The sequence below is a fragment of the Polyodon spathula genome, chromosome 12 (assembly GCF_017654505.1).
Source record: "Polyodon spathula isolate WHYD16114869_AA chromosome 12, ASM1765450v1, whole genome shotgun sequence".
NCBI lineage: Eukaryota > Metazoa > Chordata > Actinopteri > Acipenseriformes > Polyodontidae > Polyodon > Polyodon spathula.
The window spans coordinates 7,577,927-7,599,744 of record NC_054545.1 but is presented as its reverse complement, the minus strand read 5'-3'; the positions used below and the strand labels follow the sequence as shown (position 1 = coordinate 7,599,744).

At 34.0% G+C, this 21,818-nt stretch overlaps 1 protein-coding gene across 1 annotated transcript in view; it reads right to left on the bottom strand.

The window, feature by feature from the left end:
* Window positions 1-21,281, bottom strand: part of LOC121324942 (thyrotropin receptor-like) — a 28,252-nt gene extending 6,971 nt beyond the window's left edge. Inside the window, exons 1-5 of the mRNA XM_041267154.1 lie at window positions 20,818-21,281; window positions 5,774-5,845; window positions 2,828-2,902; window positions 749-823; window positions 174-248 (exon numbers count right to left, since the gene is read on the bottom strand). Coding sequence (XP_041123088.1) covers window positions 174-248; window positions 749-823; window positions 2,828-2,902; window positions 5,774-5,845; window positions 20,818-20,990 — 470 coding nt within the window. The 5' untranslated portion in view covers window positions 20,991-21,281. The remainder of the gene's footprint in view (window positions 1-173; window positions 249-748; window positions 824-2,827; window positions 2,903-5,773; window positions 5,846-20,817) is intronic.
* Between the last annotated feature and the right edge of the window lie 537 nt (window positions 21,282-21,818).

Sequence of the window (21,818 nt, the reverse complement as noted above, 5' to 3'; positions counted from 1 at the left end):
ACAGCCCTAATATACATGTACACAACGTCCAAATAAATCACACAGAAGCTGCAGAACAGCTAATCTCTTTACTGTCCATTAGGATTTATAACTAAGAAACCTGTTTCTAGCTAGCAGGGCCTATGCTTTAAGGACAAAGAATGCACAGGCAAGCCCAGCAAATATCAACTTACAGTAAAAAGTTCACATCAGAAGAATTAATCTTTGTAAGGTCAGGAAACACATCAAGGCCAGTGTTAAAAATCCCGCTGAAATGAAAGAGAATTAGAACATTTAGAAAGCTTAGCAAATCTACAGGAATTACACTTCACCCGGAGTGCAGTTTGTCTGTCGAAATAACGTTCTAGAAATATTCTGATATGCTGTTGTTGTCAGAAGTTGGTTTAATTAAAAAAAAGGCAACTCTTAGTTTCCAACTCTCTAAATTGAATCAATCAATATGGATTCCAAGTTTGTTCAATACTTTGGTATGTCAAAATAAGAACATGTTATTAACATTTCTACCAGTTGTTCATACCATCGTATGATAGCTGCATTGTGGCTGCATTTGAGCTTGTGTTGTAAAGTACAGAACCGCTACATTGCCATTGCTGAAACAATCAAATATCCTTTGGTTAGGGTGTCTATATGTACATATATATTAAGATGGGCTCTCATTTTCACGCACAGCTTTACATGTATTTCCATTTTCATATACCACTACACAATACCATACAGATACTAGCAAATACCAAATGATATTACTTACAGGTATTTTAAAACTGGTAGATTCTTGAAAGCATCAGGGTGAATATATTTCAAACTCCTTGCATTTCGTATCTCTCTATTCAAAAAAACCAAACAAACAAAATCTGTATAATAAACCTTACTTTTACATTTTCAGTGAACAACATTCAGTCTAGAACTTACTTTACCAGCTTTTAGCGCTACCTGACCAGCGGAAAATATATATATAATAATAATAAAAAAAAAAAAAAAAATAAAATAATAAAAAAAAAAAAAAATATATATATATATATATATATATATATATATATATATATATATATATATATACCTACACACACACACACACAATAGACTATTTAATATGAGAGTGCATTAGTACATTGTAGGAGGAAGCTGTTGTTATCAGATCAAGTAATATTTGCACGGTAGCAAAAGCTTATTGGCCCTATGCTGAAGAAAGTGCAAAGGCAACAGTTGATTTTCAAACTATTATATAAAACAAGTTAAACAAAATAAACAATCCTAAAGCAGTCCTTGATGTTTTTTGAATATGGCTCAGTAGTTCACCTGCTCCTTCCATCTGCTATTTTGTTTCTTGCTAGTTTACGTTATATCATCCATAACTTTAAAACATATAAAGGTAAACATAAGTAAACTAAAAACAGTTGGCAAATGTTTCAGCTGCTAGTGCCTAATAGTGTACTGTTACAACTGTAATATTCCTCAGAAAATAGTATGTTATATTAATTCTATTAATACAACTGTATACCCACACTATACCCAGACAAACTAAGATAATAAACTTCAGTTTATGACAGAATGCTTACCCTTAAAGAAAAGATGTGCAACAGACGAAGGAAATCAGCACTGAAGTTAACTAAAGGATCCAACTAAAATAAAAGGGTCTTCAATTTGCACAAATAATGTTACTGATTGCTGACAAACCCAGCCTGCCCATCAGCATGAAGTATCAGGTTATAGATCTCTGGATGAGCGTACAGCAGACAGAAAGGTGGTGCACAACCACTCACTTAATTGCTTAATTATACCACCCTTTTATCATTTGGTTCTTGGAGATGTAATGCTCGGGAAGGGGTTTTGTATCGGGAGCTTTGTACAGTTTTGTATTTATGTAGATATGGTCCACATTAAGGGTTCTTTATAAATATTGTGCATTAGATGAGACCATGTTGTTTTTTTTTTACTTATTGGTTCTTTTGAGTGGTTATTATGTTAAGTGCTGAGTAACATCCATGCTTCAAAGGCACATCCAAAAGAAGCATTAACAATATGATGATCTCCCAGAATATTTCCTCTTTTGCACAAATATATTTGAAAAGGATTTATTATTATTATTATTATTATTATTATTATTATTATTATTATTATTATTATTATTATTATTTTGTCTCTGTATATGATTGGTTCATTATGATTACAAAAAAATACTGTACACTGTTCATATTTTTCAGGTTCCTCTTGTAATTTAGTAGTATAATGAAAGGGAAATATGTAATGCAATCATATTTTAATGAAATGAAATGAATATTTTACTTGGAACTGCAGAACCAATTCAACTTTTAAGCTACCAAAAAAATAGGGTCAATAAATAATCAAACAATAATCAATTTGAGAATGGGGTGTGCTGAGGAGCTCTGATTTAATGGCAAACCAGGCTTCATTCCTGTTTCAATAATAATAATAATAATATAATAATAATAATAATAATACAACAACAACAAACAACAACAACAACAACAACAAACAACAACAACAATAATAATAATAATAATAATAATAATAATAATAATAATAATATAGTGCTTTCTATAAGAAAATTATCACAGAACAAGGTAAACGTATTGTGAAACCACCACAACATTACAGTGTGATGGTTGTTTTTACTCCACTGCAGATTCAATTACAATATGTTAACTCTACAAAGATTTAAAAGACAAATATTACCTAAATGTGTTGTACATAAGCATTACCAGTCAACTCTCGGTCTGGTCTTGAATATGCAGGTGTGTAATAATGCTGTGCTAGTCACTGGCAGACGTGATGTGGATTCGTATTTATATATAAAAGGGTTACTCACATGTGTGTTACTTCGGTTAAACTGTAAAATGCATGTTTTTCCAGCCTCTGCAGAGTTTCATCTATAGAAATATACCTGCCAGAAAAAAAAAATACTAGCATTAAACACTTATGTGGATTATCACAATGGATGCAACAAGGGGTGGGGGGTAACTCACTGCTACATGCCATGATTTCCACAAACTTGCATGTGTCTGACAATACTATGATTACTGTAAGATACAGGGATCGTCACAGCCTCTGTGTCTGTTGTGCATTTCACAGGAAAACATCTGTTATCTCATTAGGAGCTTATTACCATCTACATTTTAAACTGTGATCTCTAAATAGCTTTTTTGGGTGAGTATAATTATGACCTGATGAATGTCACGTGGCCTAGTATAGACAGTAGACTATTTATATTCATACACTTGGTTTACAATTACACCATATATTTATTTATTACTTGGTTTTACATTTTTTATGTCTAGACATAATGCTTCATAATGTTATTTTTAGGGGCCAAAGCAGCTTTGGAAGATTAAAACATCCTACTTGTGACTCACATTTATCATTTTTAACATTTATTTTTTTAACATAACATCAATATTTCTTCACAGAAAAAAATGTAAATCCTTTCATGGCTACAAACTGCTGCGTCATATTTTGAGAACAGTCACGTTTAATGTGTTCATAATCAGACCAGTGAAAATTGACGCCACCTATGAAGCACAACACATTTTTAGGCTTCAGTTTCTCATTTTATATTGAGTCATAGAAACATCTGAAAGGCTATTTACGTGGGGCGATATGTTTGTTGTGAGATTACAGTTTATATTTTAAGATATGGAATATAGAATTTATATATTATTTTTTTTCTGGTAACAGAATTATGCCAGTAATGGTTGATGAAATATGTAATTGGTTTTGAGTTTTGTTTCCATTTGTTTTGTTTACTTTATCATAACGGATTCTAGGGTTATTTGTCGTGAAAATATTTCCATCTAGCAGCAAGTTTGCTATAGGATACACCCGGCAGGCTATATGTTAATTACATTTTTTTTTTTTTTTTAAATTTCCAGCAGCAGTGACTGCCAAGACTGCCAAGCCCAGACATACAGTACATTACGCAGAACCTAAAATGGAATATTATTATGATTCAAAACTGGCTACATAAAATTTGGTGCCACTGATGAGTTACACAGATACATGAAAATGGACTGTTCTCATTTAGAGACAGTACAAAACACTATGAGTTCCAAAATAAAGGGCGGTCAAAACACAGAAGAAAACCATGGTACATACAGTCTGTACCAAATACCTGGCTAAAACGGCGCATACTTGAATCTGTCACAAATGTAATTTACAATTTTAAATTACTAAATCACATTACGCCAATACAATGCCGACATCCCACATATGTAAAGTATATCCTTCAGAATTTTTTTTTTTTTTTAAACAAGCATTTTATAGAACCCTGGGGTGGCAACAGGATATGACACACATGTGTAACAGTAAACAGACAGTAATAAAAACAGTGGAATTCATAATTATCTGTATGTCAGCATCCCAAGCATGTATTCACAAAGCCTGTAATTAGCGTGGTAAAAAAGGTTTGTCCTTTAATCTGAAAGGGTCTGTACTGTATAACATGTATTTCAACATGGAGACTATTAGAACAAGATGTGTTGAATTACTGTATGAAGCCTTTAAGTGGGATATGTCTCCTTTGAAGTAAACTCATTTGTTGGAAATGGTGATCACTCTGTCAATTTGAATGATCCACCTTTAAGAAACATTTGAGTTCAAGATGGAAAGAAACATATCTCTGTCCATTTGATTCGAAGTTGGAATGCACATGTTTTTTAAACTGAGTTTCTGTTAAAATAAAACTGTTTTCCTTCGATTTTGGCACCTTATGCTAGATTCTTAAAGTTCTTAACTCCATATTATTATTTGCACAATAAAGTTACCAAACCAGAATTAGACCACTCAGAGGTATTTTTTTAGGATCATAGTTGAAAGGTCATAATAAGGCTATTTACATGTCATGCCACTAAGGTCAGACCAGGGGGTAGATTCAATCTAAAAGTAAGGCAGATGAGCGTTCTGAGAAGTTTCATAATTGTGCAGCTTTTCAGCTGGTGGTTTCACTTAAGTAGCGTCAAACCAAGCAATTCTTAAAATTTAAGGTGCATCAAAATGAGAGGAGAAATACAACTAGGGGCGTTTTACCTGTTGGGAGGAAACTGATGTTGAAATTTCCATGAATCAGACTTTTCCATGAAACGACACAATGGTTATTTATTTTTTTATTTTCTTTATCATTTACTCAGGTTTTACATACTGTGATTGTCGATATAAAATGCTTAACAACATTTAGAACTTTTTGCGTGACTTGGAAAATGTTTATTTATTTTAAAAGAAAGAAAGAAAGAAAGAAAGAAAGAAAGAAAGACAAATTCTACTCATGCTTACATGTGACTGTACAAATAATCCACAAGCAGATGGTAATTATGGCTGTGTGAGGAGGTGAGATAAAGGAATACTTTTGAAATTCCATTCAGAACCACAAGCATTAGGAAAGCTGTGTATTGTGAATGTTGATGCAAGTGGGCCAGTATCTAAAAATACCTTTTATTAGAGACGAGGAATGTCTAATTGTCTATGCACACAACAGAAATGTCGACCCAACAACAACTTACTGCTTGTTAGTCTATACAGTGAGCTCTTATAATATCTGGTTCACTTTCTATGGCATTCATCTCAGCCAACTGTAACTGTCAAAATAGCAGAAAAATTACTCAGATTGTACAAAAAAAAAATGTTAGAAATGCAAAATCTCTGAATCACCTTTACAGGCGACTATATGTTTCTTCTTTAAAGTAAGGACTTTTTTTTTTTTAATAAAGCAGAAAAAAGAGAAAGAAGAAATACCAGTTTAGAGAAAAGCAGAAGAGGTACTTACACTCTGGAAATATTTGGGAGGGTTGAAAATGCTTCACTGGGGATTGTTGTCAGCTGTGTCTCCATGAACCGCCTACGTAGAAGATAACAACTGTAATGACTTGCTTTAACAGCATAATCACAGCACATACAGTGTTTATCAGTAACATTTTTTGTTCTTATTTTACAGCTAGAGAAGTGGCTTCACATGTGTTTTCAGCAACAGCTTCAGTTTAAAAAGCACATTTGTTTTTGTTTTTGTCCTGGTGTCTTGTTAGCATTCTGTCTTGTATATATTTTGACTTCTAGTTTATTAAACAGTTCTGACAAGATGTAAATTCAACAGGTTATACATTATTGTAGTTTTTTTTTTTCTTTAAATACTGTTTTATTAAAGGAGAAAATCGCATGTTACGAAATGAGAAATTAGCTTGAGAGTTTTTAAGTTACAGGCAATTACGGATACTGACGCGTCACTGATACTAGGTTTACAGCTCTATAACCACAGAAAAACCAGGAGTGACATCCTGTTTGCCTTCTATGAGTGTGTGTGTGTGTGTGTGTGTGTGTGTGTGTGTGTGTGTGTGTGTGTGTGTGTGTGTGTTATACTGTTTGTTATATTTCCATGAAGTAGATATTGAAGATGACCTGCCACCAAGTCAGGTGTTTGCAAAATAAGCAAAGGACTGTAGCCAAAAAAACTGTCACTTTTTATTTGTAGAATCATGCCAGACCATATTATGAGAAGATATATATTTTTAGATACCAGTTCATTAGGCAGACCTGAGGTTTTACAATATGTTTGAAAAAAAGGTTATGTCTAATTATTAACATCATTTTTTGTACATAACCTAAGCACGGGTATTTAGGAGTGAGACACATGTCCTGAGATGCATTGTGAAGTGTGTATTTAACTTTGAATAATGCACTGGAAATCGTGCTGGAATAACTACATGATGGGATTAATAATTAAAATAAAACAAGCACCTGCTACAAATATACAGCATGCATATATATTGTTCTTGTTTTGAATCAGTTTAATGTTGTTCCCCACTATCCAAGCTGTTTACTTCTGCTGTTAACTCATTTTTAGATTACTTTAAAAAATGTTTTCATTACAAATATTTTGCTATTTAAAGACTGGTGCAGTAATATGGAAGTCTGGCAAGATTACAGGTTTTTGCTTATCTCATGTAGACAAAAAATAAATAAATAATGAAAAAAAGGTTATTATATATACTTGATATAATTGTACTCCAATTTTTCAGATGGAACTAGATTTATAGACGGTTCATTTTATTTTCTCATCCAGTGGAGTATTTTGTTAAAAGAAACAAACAAACAAAACAAAAAAAAAAAAAACGCAAGCCCTATCCTTGCAGGTTCAACTGAGTTATCTTATTTTATTGTGCTGTGGTCCTATACCCGCACTCCGTTTGATTAATGGCCTTATAACATGGTCAGAATTGAAATAACAGGATGGAAAAGAAAATCTGGATTTGCTATTTATTTAGGTGAACCATAAAGTTAATACATTACAGTGAGAGAGAAAAAAAGAGTACTACATTCTTACATTTTTTGTTTAAATTATGTTAACCCTCTAAGTCAGAAAATATATCTGATGGTGAGTTTATGTAGTTTTGTCTTGCGAACAGAATGCATACACTGACAGATTAGAAAAGATGACAGTGGTCTTGAATTTGCATGTGAACAGGATAATTTGTAATTACAATAAACACTGGTAATCAGAGGGTAACTTTGTTTTAAGGAAACAATCAATTTAGCATTTATTATTCATTAAAACAATCTTTAAAAAAGGTAATATATGGCTTTGTTTACAATGACTTATCAAGCAAAAAAAAGTTCAAAAAGAAAGTTCTGTTTCAGTGTTGCACTTCATTTTTTTTAATTAAGTTTGTGATAACAAAAAAATACGACCAGAAGGTTCTAACCTGTACTGTACCATTCGTTACATCACATAGCAGGGACAAACTGAAATATTTTTCACTTACCCACTACAACAACACAAAGAAATCTAATTCCAACATTATACACTTGTGATAAAGGTGCAGTCAGGTGCACTTTTTCAAAACCTTTTATGGTGTTTAAATTTATAGTTACAGCATTGCTGGAAGTTTACATGTATATGGGTAACAATGAGTTATAGATACAGGTACAACTTACCTGCCTATGAGGTACAGTATATTTGCAACGTATTTCATAAAAGCCCATAAAAACTAATGATGATATCACAATATTTCCCAGAAAACCCAACATGACGCTATAATAACAATAATACTTACTGTAACAAACATTAGAACAAATTATCATGTGAAATTCCATGATAAACCAAGTTATAAATGATGAAAAACAAACCAAATTAGCATCAAGGTAATGGAGTTTTATAACTATGTATAAATCCACTGCTAACAGTCCAAAAATAATTTGTGATCATTTGATTTTTCTTTTCTTCCATGTACATTGTATAAATCCTGGCAGAGCACCACTGTATAAGAACAGATATATGCTCGGCTGGACCAGAACCAAAGCTAAACAGGGTCTGATTGGTTGCTCTCGGTTAGAATACATTTTAGAATTTTGCTTTTGGAAGACCTGATGCTTTTTGCAGGATGGAAAGAATATGGGTCTGTCTAACTAGCACTGAATTGTGCTTTCGTTCTATTACAAATTTGAAACAACAATACAGTATTTCAGATTCTTTACATTTTACTTTTGGCAATGCTTTTTTTTTCTAAATCTATTTTAATACCAGCAAGATGTTAGTTAATTGTTTGCATCTGATTCTGATATATAATCACACAGACAAGATGTTTTGGCTTTGACTCGGCATGCCATGCTATATCTCACTTAATGCTCTGTTTAGAGATCAAACCCAGAAAAGTACAGTTGGAGCTTCTGGTTTGGAATGAAAGACCTCATTGCTAATAGATTGATCCCCTATCAAATCTATCTACCGTATGTGTTTCCGTTATGAAACCTAACTTTACAGAATTAATGAAATTGAAATATATGCCATGCTATGATAATGTATCCAGACAATGAAACAATTCAGCATTGGAAACTAATCTGTGGATTTGCCAGTGGAACCTAAAATGAGGTGCTTTGACAAATTCAAATAAACACTGTGAGATTAGGCAGGTCTGTTACAGGACACCAGCCACACAGGCAATTAACTTCATTCTAAATTACAATAATCAAAATACTGGCTGCATTTTGGTGTGAATCACAGCTGTGTTAAGAAAATCATAGCATCAATTACAATTCTGGGAGGTTGCTATGAAAATAAACAGAATTGAAGATTAAAATGGGACATTTAGAATTCAAAACTTATTTTAAGAAACACATGGCTAAGACCAGTTGATGTTTTCTGCCATCCTCCTGATTTTCTGTACAGGTTAAATCAATCTCCCATATTTTAACTACATTAGATGAAGTAGTGTTGTATGCTATAAATGGAGGCTACACCATTAGCGTTCATAGTGTACTGAAATTATTCCACCAATGAGGATAGCCAAATAAACTGAATGGGTCGAGTGGGTTGTCTATGGTTATACTCATAAGTGAAATAACCACAGGATTGGAAAGGAAAATATGATTGAAGTTAGTTTCAACAACTGAATTACTTTCCTTAAATCAAGCTCAGCATCTGTTTAGAAATGCAGCATGACTTGGAACAGTGTGATTCACCCGGTCATTGTGTTGTTGGTTTTGAATGAATGTAAGATACAGTAGATTCCAAAATGGAAAACTTTCACTCAGGACCACTGAATATGAAAACATTATTCAATGCTAGATATTCTAACACTTTTTGTATAAATTGTTGATTTTGGTATTTTTATACCATCAACGTTGCTGCTCTTTTAAAATAGATCCCCCAAGTGCTTTTTCTTTTTTTTTTTACCAGTACTTACCATAAAATAGCCATTAATTTATCATCCAGCAAACAGCACAAATCAAACCCAAACCATGTAACTACACCATCAAACATGCAGTTATACAGCTAAATGTTTAATTATAGCCATGCAGTTATGCTACAGCCATGGATTAAACTTACATCACAATTGAATTAGATGCAACTTTTGTACCTTGGTCCAGTTCAACACATTTTGGTTTGGTTATGAAGGTTCCTATCTGCCACCTCAGGACTGTTGAGCTCACATCTTATCTTTCTAAAATCACACTGCTAAAAGGAACAGTGCACTTTAATTAAGTGTTGTCAATATTCCCTTGGCAACAAGGCTACTTGATTGTTACACATGCAATACAACATTGTTTTTTTATGAATTCTCGGTATTCTAACTTATTCATGGTAACTAATATTTCTGGCGTGCACAGGCATATGAGTTGCTACTTTTTAAAATCAGAATTTGTTGGCAGAAATGAACTTCAGAATATATTACACAGCTGTCCCTAATGCAAACTGGAAGTGCCTGGTTTGGTTCACTGCAACTGAATGAGAGAAAAGAGGCTGAAATCCTAAATCATTCAATATGCTTACATGTATCTGAATATTCATATATTCCATATATATTAAAAAAAAGATGATCCTGGAGCATTCTGTGTATTTGGGCTGCGTATTTTGCACTGGTGCTGTTCGTGACTAGGAAGCTAAGGGAGGAGAATGTTTGGTGAGCATGTTGTGGACATCAGTATTTAAAACATTAAATGGTTGTATTTCCTGTGCAGTTAAATTCCATTTGTATTGAATCAGAAAGGTTTCTTCAGACCTGTTCCACTGTCTGATTATATTTCGCCGGCTTCATGTTTTCCCTCTCTCACTTGGAGACATCGTAAAGTTTCCTCATTGAAGTGCCGAGGATTTTAAATTCTTTGATTCTCCACTCACTGCCATGATGGCCACAATGAAAGCATTGACTTCTAGGAGTATCACACATACTTGGAAGAGACCAACAATAACAAGAAGTAACTTAAAAAAAAAAAAAAAATGGTAGGAAGCTATTCAAGTCCTTCTTTCCAAAAAAGTGGTTAATGCTGTTGCTTTGATTGCCCTATTTTAGGTGCTCGCTCAAGTCCAAGACAGTAAACTAACATTGTCTGTATTGATTTTAGATTCCTACCTGTTAAATATGGCCTGTTGGATTAACTTTCGTGAATATTTTGCTTTTATGAATGTTTTTCATGAAGAAACATCCTTAATTCAAGCATTCTATTTTTAAGACACAAAATAACACTTTAAAGACATTGACACTGCATGTGAAAATTATGAGCCATAATTCAACTTTGATTGTTTGCAGTAGATCTAGACATATTGTAAATGGTCCTAGCGTAATATATTGAATAGAAGACCACACATTGTTTTTCTACTAAAATGTATAAAAGGGTGCTTGTGCTATTCTTAAAATGATGGTAAACAGATATGACTTCGCTTTGATTGGTCTAATTAAATTTAACCTTTAAGCATGTCAACAGGTTACAAGGAATATCTGCCTTTCACAGTTTGGCAATCTAAGTTCATTCCATGTTCTTTCTAATACATACAAACACATGCCGTAGAAGAAAGCTTGATTTTCATCGTTGAATAGAAATTTAGAATTTCACTGAAAATGGTTAAAATATTTACCTGAGAAATTCCTATATTAAAGCCGTGTAGCTTATTTAATCCTGTATATCGTATTAACCAATCACGTTGGTCATTTTTGTAAAATAAATGAATAAAGGTATTTTCTTTCTTTAAACTTTATAAATTGAAAGTATATTAAAATATAAGGCTTCTGATGTTTTAAGTGTATCATTAAATTTATAACATGATTTCACCCAATTTCCCCACTACTACTCTGTGTATGTGTGGAAATAGAGCAAAAAAAATGCAGCTCAAAAAATTACTTTTTAACTGAAAAACAGTAACAAATAAAATCTGAAAATCAGAATACATCACTGTAAGTTATCTTAAAATAATGTAGCCACTGTATAAAAAAGACAAATTGAATGTTCAATGCTCTTTTGTAGACACATGGACCTCTGGGCAATTAAGAGCTTTACCTTTTAAGCCGCAATCTGACTCAGTTCTGGGCCTGATTTTATAAATGTTAGCGATTACAATTAGGACGGGTAGCTCGTTGGAGATGCAGGCTGACAAAAAGGTTATTGGGAGGATAACTGAAAGCGAGAAGACGTTATTTACTTGAGTTCGTGCACAGGCTTTGAATAACTAAATCCGCCCTTTGTTGGATGAAATACTCCCTTCCTCATGGTTTTAACCTGTCTAGACAGCTTTGGTGTTAAGCACTCTGATCAGACTCTGTTTGGTTATATCACTTTGTTTGACAGAAACAGATTACTTTAGTATACACATGTGGCTGTTTAGCTTTAGTGTATTCATTTCTATATTCTAATAGACTCTATTTTCCAAAAGGCAGCCATTTTATATCTTTTCTTAGCTCAGAGCTCTAAATAGCTTGGTACATGTTTTCAAAACTAAAAACTGTTAGGAAAGCAAATTAATTTTTGTTGAACATGTTGTGGAAATGTGCATTTTAAAAGCCAATAATACAGGCTGTTTGTCAAACGTATATTTTTTTAGTCACATGACAGAACACTGTTTTATTAGCCACATGACACAAAATTGTATTCTTAAGTAAATCAAAATGAAGTGTCTAGTATATTTACTTTAGAAAAAAAAAAAAAGGTTTAAGGCACAATTCCCATTACATTAAACCACTATCAAGGTTAAGTAAAGCCAGTCATTATTTAATAAAATAAGACTCGCTTTGCCTTTATTTATGTGTAAAACATAAATATAACACATTATTTAATTTTAAAAACACAATAGTGTACACACTTGATTTAAACAACTTAATTTAAAATAATTCAAATTTGAATTTCTTGAGTTGATCTTCTCAGTGTTTTACACAGTGTTGTTGCATTGGGTACTGATTTCTGTTAACACACGGCATGTTTCCAGTGTTACGCAGTTACAGTGTTACAAATAAATGAATTACAAACAATTACACCACTACTTACAAGCCATTTTACACACCCAAATTACTGTATGTAAGAAGCTCATACTGTAAGTTTTATGAAGAAAAACATAGCAGATTAAAGGTAATTACACAGTGCACCTCATGTCAGAACAATTAAGGCTGTTGTGGCAGAGTCCATTAGCCCTGGCTGGTTGGTGGATATCTAACACATTTTCAACAGCCTGTCTCTAAGACAGGATTCAGTGGCCTACAGACTTATTTATTTGAGCCATACAGTAATTCCAGTCACACTCATTACCCATCCCCTAAAAAACATAAATTGATCTAGAGTTTGCTTTTTTAGTAGTCAAGGGTTTTCTGTGCTGTTCTTTGGAAAGCTGTTGAGCAGATCAAAAGACAGAACAAAAGTTTTTTTTTTCTTTAGCATAACAAAGTTTTTCATCTAAGTGTTCCACCTGCTTAGCTCTTCGAAAACTTTAGTTAACCTTTTAAAACATGTTCCAAAAGGTCATGCTTTTAGATTTTTGCATTTTAGTATAACTTACATTTTCATTTGAATTTTTCTGTTTTTGTGATTGATTAAATCTCACAAGCGTGACTTTGTGCGCTGTATAGATAGTTGCAATTGCAAACATAGTACTTTTTAAACTTGCTAATGTTAGCAGAAGCTAACTTTTTGAATGTAAAAGCTACCTTTGTTCCTAACATGTTAGGTATTTTCATCAAATACAACTCCTCATCTACCAGTCATTCAAAGGAGCTGGGACCACACCACAACAAATATCAACTACATATATGATGCCAGATAGTACAGACAGTAGATGAACATTACTAAAAAATAACAACGACAAAGTTATAATACCCACTGGGCAGTTGCTGAACTAATGGATTTTGCAAGGATGAAAACTGTTGCTGAAAAGATGCTGGATTTACTGTCTGCTTTTGAAAATGGCAGCAAACCTGTTATTTTTTAAATTGGACATGATCTCACTGGAAATAGTCTGCTTATTAAAGCGATTTTCACTGTGATCATGATCAAATGAATGTCATTGAAAAAATGTAATTGTTTACTCAGCAACACTGAAGAGCAGGCATCGAAATTTATAAAATTCACAAAAAACATCCAAAGAAAATGTGAGTTAATCTCGTACCACCAAACTCGAGCTCACTACAATACATGGGTTGATTGACTCAGCTGAGACTACAAGTGCCCCTCATTATTACGATATAGCAGGGAGCCACAGATATAAGACCATTCTTTTGGTGTTGCGCTCTTTAATGTCAATGCAAGTAAAAGTTACATACATACAGTAGATGAATACGTTCTGATTATTTTCTGCTTAGAAGGTGTTCTAATCTTTATTCTAAAGGGCTGTTAGTTCTATTAATGTTTGTTCTTCCAGATTTCTTTCACTCATTTTCCCACTGGACAGATACCATTACATATCAATTAAAAACATGAAGCATATAAATTGCATATTAATTAAAAGATAAGTGTATGCACATTTGTACTATCCACAACAGTATGTGGGGTGCGGGGTGGTTGGGGCAATGAAGGCAGAATTTGATGTTGTAATGCAGACTCGACACTTGCTTTGCCAGGACTATTAGCTCAGGGAGGCCACAAAGAGGTTGACAATCTGTGAGGGGTCCTGTGATTTCACAACCCACAGCATGAGCTACACCATTCAGAACATTATTGAGCTCTCAGTGGACCTCTTGCTTTAACAACATATGGAACATTGTCCATAAACAGATGTTTTAAGAAGTTAGCAAGTGCAATGTTTAGAATGCTTTTTTGGGGGGTTAATATTGATACCTGGTACTGATTTCAAGACATTCTAGAATATCTCACAAACTTTCAGATTACTAATTCACTAAATCAACCAATTAAAAGCAGACCCCAATCTTCAATCGTGATTGTGATTGCATGTAGGAAACAAATTCCATACTAAGATTAAACCAGTTAGGTGGTTCACAAAGCTAAATAGGACCTAGTGCACTGGCTCACTGGACAGCATCATCCCTCTGTAGGCCCAAACAGTCAGCTGCAGTCAATGACTGGTGTCTACCTTGAAAAAAAAAAAAGACTTGTGATAACTCCATCAGATGGATCTGTTTGACTACAGAGAGTACTGCAGTGAGAAAAGAGGAATGCACATGGGTGTAAAATGTGTGCCTCAAGAGGCATTAACAGGGTAGCCAGAGGCACCTGCTCAAGTATGCAGGTGTCTCAAACCACTTAAAACAGTTAACCTTTGTTTACTGATTTGTTCTTGTAGAGGGCTTTGTGTTTTTAAGCTCACAAGACCACACACTGTGCTCTGGTTTTTTGGGGTTTTTTGACACAATCGGTCATGAAGAAATCATTTAGTGCATCAATCGGTTCACTGTTTACACCACCTACAGGATTACAATAGTCTGCCCCAAGATGCACTTCTACATTTTTCATATAATAATTTACTATCATTTTTATTTTGACCAGGGGGTCTGTAAAATAACCCAATAGAAAAACATTTTGTGTTTTTACCTACCAGCTCTACCCAAGTTAACTCACTTTGGTTAGTCTGAGATAAATCAATGTTTTTTTAACTCCTAGCCCATCCCTAACACATAGGGCTACACCTCCTCCTCTCCTACCAGTTTATCTTTTCAGAATAGTTTAGACCCCTGTATGTGGGGTTCTTCTCCATCGTCAGGACTAAGCCAGGTTTCTGTAATCACAGCAAAATCAGTCTTTTCAGTTGACATGTGTGCTTGAAGTCCCCACAGTTTATTACTGGTGTTTCTGGTATTTACAAGCAGAAATCCACCAGAGAGCAGGGCTCAACTATGGTAAATGCATAGCACTGTGTAACCATGGAACTGCAAAATGGGGTAAACTTTTATAATAGTACAGCAGATGTATAAAATTGTGCATTTTATCATAAAAGCAATTTGGTTAGTTGAAGCATTTTTCCAATTGAACAATTTTAGATATGGAGACATTGTCACATACGATTATTTGTAGTCCCTTTCAATATTGCTGATTTACAATTTTCTTTATTACACTTTAAAAAAAAAAATGTATGTTTTACAGAGAAGTTTCACCTAATTCACATATTTACAGATTTCAAAAAGCACTATTTATCCATTACGATTTATAGCAATTGTGCTAGAAACAAAAACACTTCTATTCTAGTATTATTGTTTGTAAATAATTCTACTTAGTTCAGTTTTACAGGGAGATGTATCACAGAGAGTGAACAAAACACACACAATGAAGTGAATGCTCTCATTTGCACCTCATACTGCACAGTCCAGTCACTATACAATGTAGAGCTCATAAGAGCAGCATTTCCCACTGCAGTTACAGTGCAGTACACTTTAATACTGCCCTTATACATTTACAGTGTGCTTTAAACCCTTCCTTGCATCCACACTGTAGCAATTCTTGTTATGATTTGTATACACTTTTATATACACTTGTACCCTACCCCAGCCACTAGATGGATATAGACGTGTAGAAATGACAGCTTGACCCCAGCCCTGCCCTGCCTGGTAGGCAGCTCTTTGCTGTGTTGCATGAGTGCTGCTTAAGTGGGACATATGGCATTTAGGAACTGTCCTTTCTGAGCAAAGAGCTGCTTCCTTGCTGCAATGACATGTTGCTGGTTTTGTCATACAAAAGTACTACATAGCGCTCAATCAGGGACTTTGTTTAGCTTGAAACCGATTCAGGAACCTTGGGCAGGTGCAGGAATGCAGTAGTGATATCCCCAAATGTGCTCCATGTATCCCATAGCTTTCTACCAGCAAAGGATGAAACAGGTGTCACAGCCAGCGAAGGCATGGAAAACAGTAAGAGCCTTGTTTAAGCCAAGAGACTTGTTCCATGTACTGCTACAGTATGTGCCTGATGTGCTTTCCACTGTCAAAGGCAACCATCATTTTACCCACAGCCTGGATGAAGATGTGGCCAGGACCAGCACACCAGAGTCCATTATATGAAGCATGACTTGCTTGGAGCCTGCATGGAAAAACAACTTGAATCTCTGAAGTGGCAAATACTTGTCTTCTCTTCTGCTGTATGTCTTGTTAGAATCTACTCTTGCTAGTTCTCAGGGGTATGGTTGTGCCATCAAGACGGCTGAACATACCCTTTCCTTTCTCTCATCTGGCCAAGCTGGAGAAAAATCTGGCAGCGCAGCCTGTGACACCGAAACTAAAACTGTTTAGCTTACCATCTCAATCAGGATTTCTCTCCCCATGTAGTTAATACATATGCTGAAACAAAAGAAATGGTCATATTTCTGCAAAGAAAGAAAGTCATAATTTCAATGTCTTCCTATCCAGAAAGGTTTATAAGGTGAAAGTTTAACAACATTTTTAGTTTGGCGCTTTTAAGATTAAAAGCAGAATGTTGCCAATGTTTTCCACTTATCCAGTGCACTATAAGATTTTAAAGTATGATGTTTTTCTGAGACTACGTATATTATCATACCACCGGTGCTGGCTTTCAGACGGAGGGTCTACATAAATGCATGGTTCAGGTTTCAAATTGTATTTTTACCACTGAATTACATTTAATTAGTACAGCAAAGGCACCATTTTCTCCATTTTCCAATAATGGAAAAGTCTCTGTCAAAAAGCACTCATCCTATTAGTGAAATTACATGGTAAGAAGAGGTTTACAGCAACTGGATGCAAACATTCCATTCTAATAGCCTTATATTATATTTATGCACTAAAGTAACCATTTTCATTGGTGCACTGCAGGTAGTTTAAAAAAAATATGCAACCAAAATGCAATATATGTGGTAAATGAATGTTAATTGTTATTTTTTTGTGGCTTCTAAACAGCCAGTATCATGAGTTTTTAGCACTTCTAATACAGCTGCTTTTTATTCCCATACAAGGGATGAAATCTCTCATTAAAGTATGATTCACCCCAGCAGTGCATCAAAGCATCTTACCGGTTGCAAAGCATGTCAGTCATTAGGACAAGAGTGTAAGACAATTTGGGGTCTCCCGAGTGGCGCATACGATAAAGGCTAAAGGCGCTCCAGGCTATTCCACTGCTGACTGTGGATGGGAGCTTGCAGGGGAACGCTGCCCGAGGGGAGGGGGGATGGGCTTAGGTCGGCCAGGATTTCCTCAGCTCACCGCGCACCAGCGACCCCTGTGGTCTGGCCGGTCGCCTGTGGGCTTGCCCAGAGCTGTGTTGTCCTCCAACGCTGTAGCTCTGAGGTGGCTGCATGGTGGGCCTGCAGTGTGTAAAAGAAGCGATCGGCTGATGGCACACGCTTCGGAGGACAGTTTATGTTCGTCTTCATCATTCCCGAGTCAGCGCGAGGATGGTAGCAGTGAGCTGAGCCTAAAAATAATTGGCTATTCCAAATTGGGGAGAAAAATGATTAAAAAAAAAACAAACAAAAAAAAAAACCAATAGGCAACTACTAAATAAAAAAAATAGAGTGCAAGACAATTTGAAAGCAAGGCCTGCAATCCTGCAAACCAGATCTATCTATTTATCTATCTATCTTTCTATCTATATATATATATATATATATATATATATATATATATATATATATATATATATATATATATATATATATATATATATAGCTATCACAAGTATAAGATTTAGCACTTTTTCTACATTTTCAATAGGAGAAAAGATTTACATTTTTCTATGCATTTTGATTTACTCATTAGCACTAAAAGTACATGTAAGACTGCTTGAAATGAGAATTTGAAAATCCCCAGTTTTAACTAAAGTCGATATAGCTTCTGGAACAAATCCCAAAAGTATAATAAAATATGGAATCTATTCCTGGCACCACCCAGCCCGGTTTCAGTATATTTTACTCTTTCTGTTTATATGTGTTGACAGTTATGCACATATTTCCAGCTTTTCACAAGATCGATGATGCAGGGCTATCAAAATGCATCAAACTATGTTTAGAAAAGAAATAGAAATGTTTCATAACAACACCCCCCTCCCCCGTTTTTATTATTATTATTATTATTATTATTATTATTATTATTATTATTATTATTATTATATCTTTAGACAGGCAGCACATTATCATAGTCTATTTTATATTTTCATCTGAAGAAGCCATATGATATTACATTGATTACTATTCACAATAGAAGGTCTTCTCATGATGTGCCCACATAATGTGAATGGGTTCTCAAGGCTTTGTTAAGAGGAACACTCATTACAGGAGATTTATAGACGGCTAGGAAAAAAAAAAACTACAATAATATGTCTGTCTGTGGATTTTTATAATAAGCTTAACTATATTTATATACAAAATGTATAATACTAAAAGAAAAGGTTTTACCTCAGTGCCTTTAAAAACATTAAGAGAGAATTCCATTCTAAACAGTTGTCATAGAGTTGTGTACATTTCTTTACCTATAGCTAAATAAACCACCTGCTGTTGCAGTCCCCCATGGAGTTATTTTTGTTGGACTTTCGTTTTCAAATAAAGTGAAAAATAAGTTAATATTTAGTTAAAAAATTTTTTTTATTTTTTATCTATCTATCTATCTATCTATCTATCTATCTATCTATCTATCTATCTACTATATATATATATATATATATATATATATATATATATATATATATAAGAGTCACGGTTGATATATATATTTTTTTATTTGATATTGAGAATTTAAGGATTACTGGACAGCACCAATACAGATTTTTCAATTTCACAGTTTTTCTTTTCTGGGTTAATCACACAGGCAAGCTGGAATGTTAGTTTTAAGAACTTTATATTTGAGCTTTATATGTGTTTATATTTGAATAAGACACCAACACAGTTAGGCACTGGGCAAGTCATATTATGGTGCCATTAGTTAAACTGGCCAGCTCTTACTCATTTCAATTGTTTTAAAGCTTGAGTAATGTGACATCGGTTAACCCATTGGTTTGTATTTATGAGATGTGCCACGTTTAACCTGTTTCATAATAAGTAAGTAAGTCATTATTGTAATGAATTGCCTCACTATTTAACAATGGATTCATTGGACATATATACTGTATAGTCTTAACCCAGTGATCTACAGTTGAAATAAAGGTTAATTACATTTGACTCAAATGTGTTGTGAATATAGTGAGCAAGAAAGATAAGGTACAGAAAAAGAAAGGGGTTTCTTAACTGAGAAGCAACAGGGCCTGATCCTATTGTACAGCATATAACACACTGGTGTGCAGGATCTCCTTGGCACTAATCTTGGACCACCTTACCTAAGTACAGTGCTTAGCAGGGTCTGTAACACAAGACAATTGTGTGTAAAATCTCTTGATTAAGAAGTGTGTGTTAACAGAAATGGTGTTGTCCTTTACCACAAATAGTTTTTTTGTTATTTTTATTTTTTTTGCAACACAAGCTATGTTGTCCTTAATCAAACACACCTGCTTTTTATGGGTTTGTAGCATTGTTCAATTTAAAACAAATACATTAAATAAACAGCACCCACATAAACTTTACCTGTAATTATGTGTTAATCTCCCATTACAGAAGAATGCAAACGAGATTGCGGCTGTACTTGTCCATATCAAATACATTTCATATAAATACGGAGTTGTAAAGTCATATAAGCCTGGGAAGATTCTTCCATAAGAACACAGAAGCGGCACTTCAACAAAGCTCCAACTTACAGAGAACTAAGGGTTATACTTACCTTTGAGGGACTAAAAATTGTTGCCAACAATAACAATCACACTGTATGTTTAAGAAAGTGTATAAAATATACATCTTCTTGTACTTATCCAATGTTATTTCAAGTTAGTTAAACATTTGAATTACAAGTTAATTTAGAATTGTACAGATAAAAAAATTACCGTTTTATCAGAAAGAATACAATCAAAAGAATATAGGAATATTTCCTTATATATATATATATATATATATATATATATATATATATATATATATATATATAACACACAACATGCACGCCACCTGCACTCAATTCTTAAATAATTTTATAAGCTTATACAAAAAAAACAAAAAAAACAAAAAAAACAAAACACGCCGAATACCACTAAAACCACAATAAATAATGGCGATAATAAATATGCAGTTTGTAAAGTACTCACAAAGTCCTGGTGCTTGAAGGAAACTTGGGTATCGCATCAATATCCGAGCAAGTAATTTTAAACGTCTTCCATTCAGAGCATTCGCAAATAGCAGGACAGGATTCCAACTCTTCCACAGTACCAGTTGCTCTTATGATAAAAAGTGTAATCAGCAAACGAGTTGTCAATGCCATTCTTCCAAAATGTCCAGTTACACTTTCGTGTTCTTAAAAAAGGGTTCCCTCGTGTTAGGTATGATTCAGCCCAGAAACTATTCGGTTTGACAGTAGATGCTTACCACCAGAAATACAGGTTAATCTAAAATGATGTTGCAAGTGAAGCGTTTAAAAAAAATTCATCAAATTAGTTATTTTTCCTTCCGCATATAATATGTTTGTATTACTTTAGCTTTTTAAATGATCAATGTTACATACATGATGTTGTAACTTTGTTTCGCTTCAATGCCAGACTGGCAGCCTGTCTGTATCTGCTTCTCAGTTTGTGCAATGTACGATTCATGCATGTAAGACATGTGTGGTGTGTGGGTCTGTGTTGTGGGTAAGTGCACTTGAGTGAAGAATGATGCTTCGAGGCGCTCTGGTGTTTGTTCTGTAAATCTACAGTTTACCGTTACCATCACTTACCGCAGTAATGCACTTAGCGCAAACAAGAATGATTATATTGGCGTTGGTGTATTGAAATAAAGAAAAAAATATAAATATTACTGCTGTCGCAAACTAGTACCACTGTGATATTTGTTATTGCATGTATAATACTGTTACTGTACAATAAGAACAAGCAGTTATGTTAAAAACTTTAAAGTTTTTTTTTTTCATAAACGTTTTTACATTATGGTAAAACACTGAATGCAAAACATATTTAATTCAAACTATACAGTTTGTACTGTAAACTGCTTCTCAATTTAATTCAACCAAAATGCTGCTGTTTTTTTGGCAATTTTTTTCTTCTTCTTGGTTTTATCCTGGAAGCACCTGTTGTATCCATGGCCGTAACTAGCCATG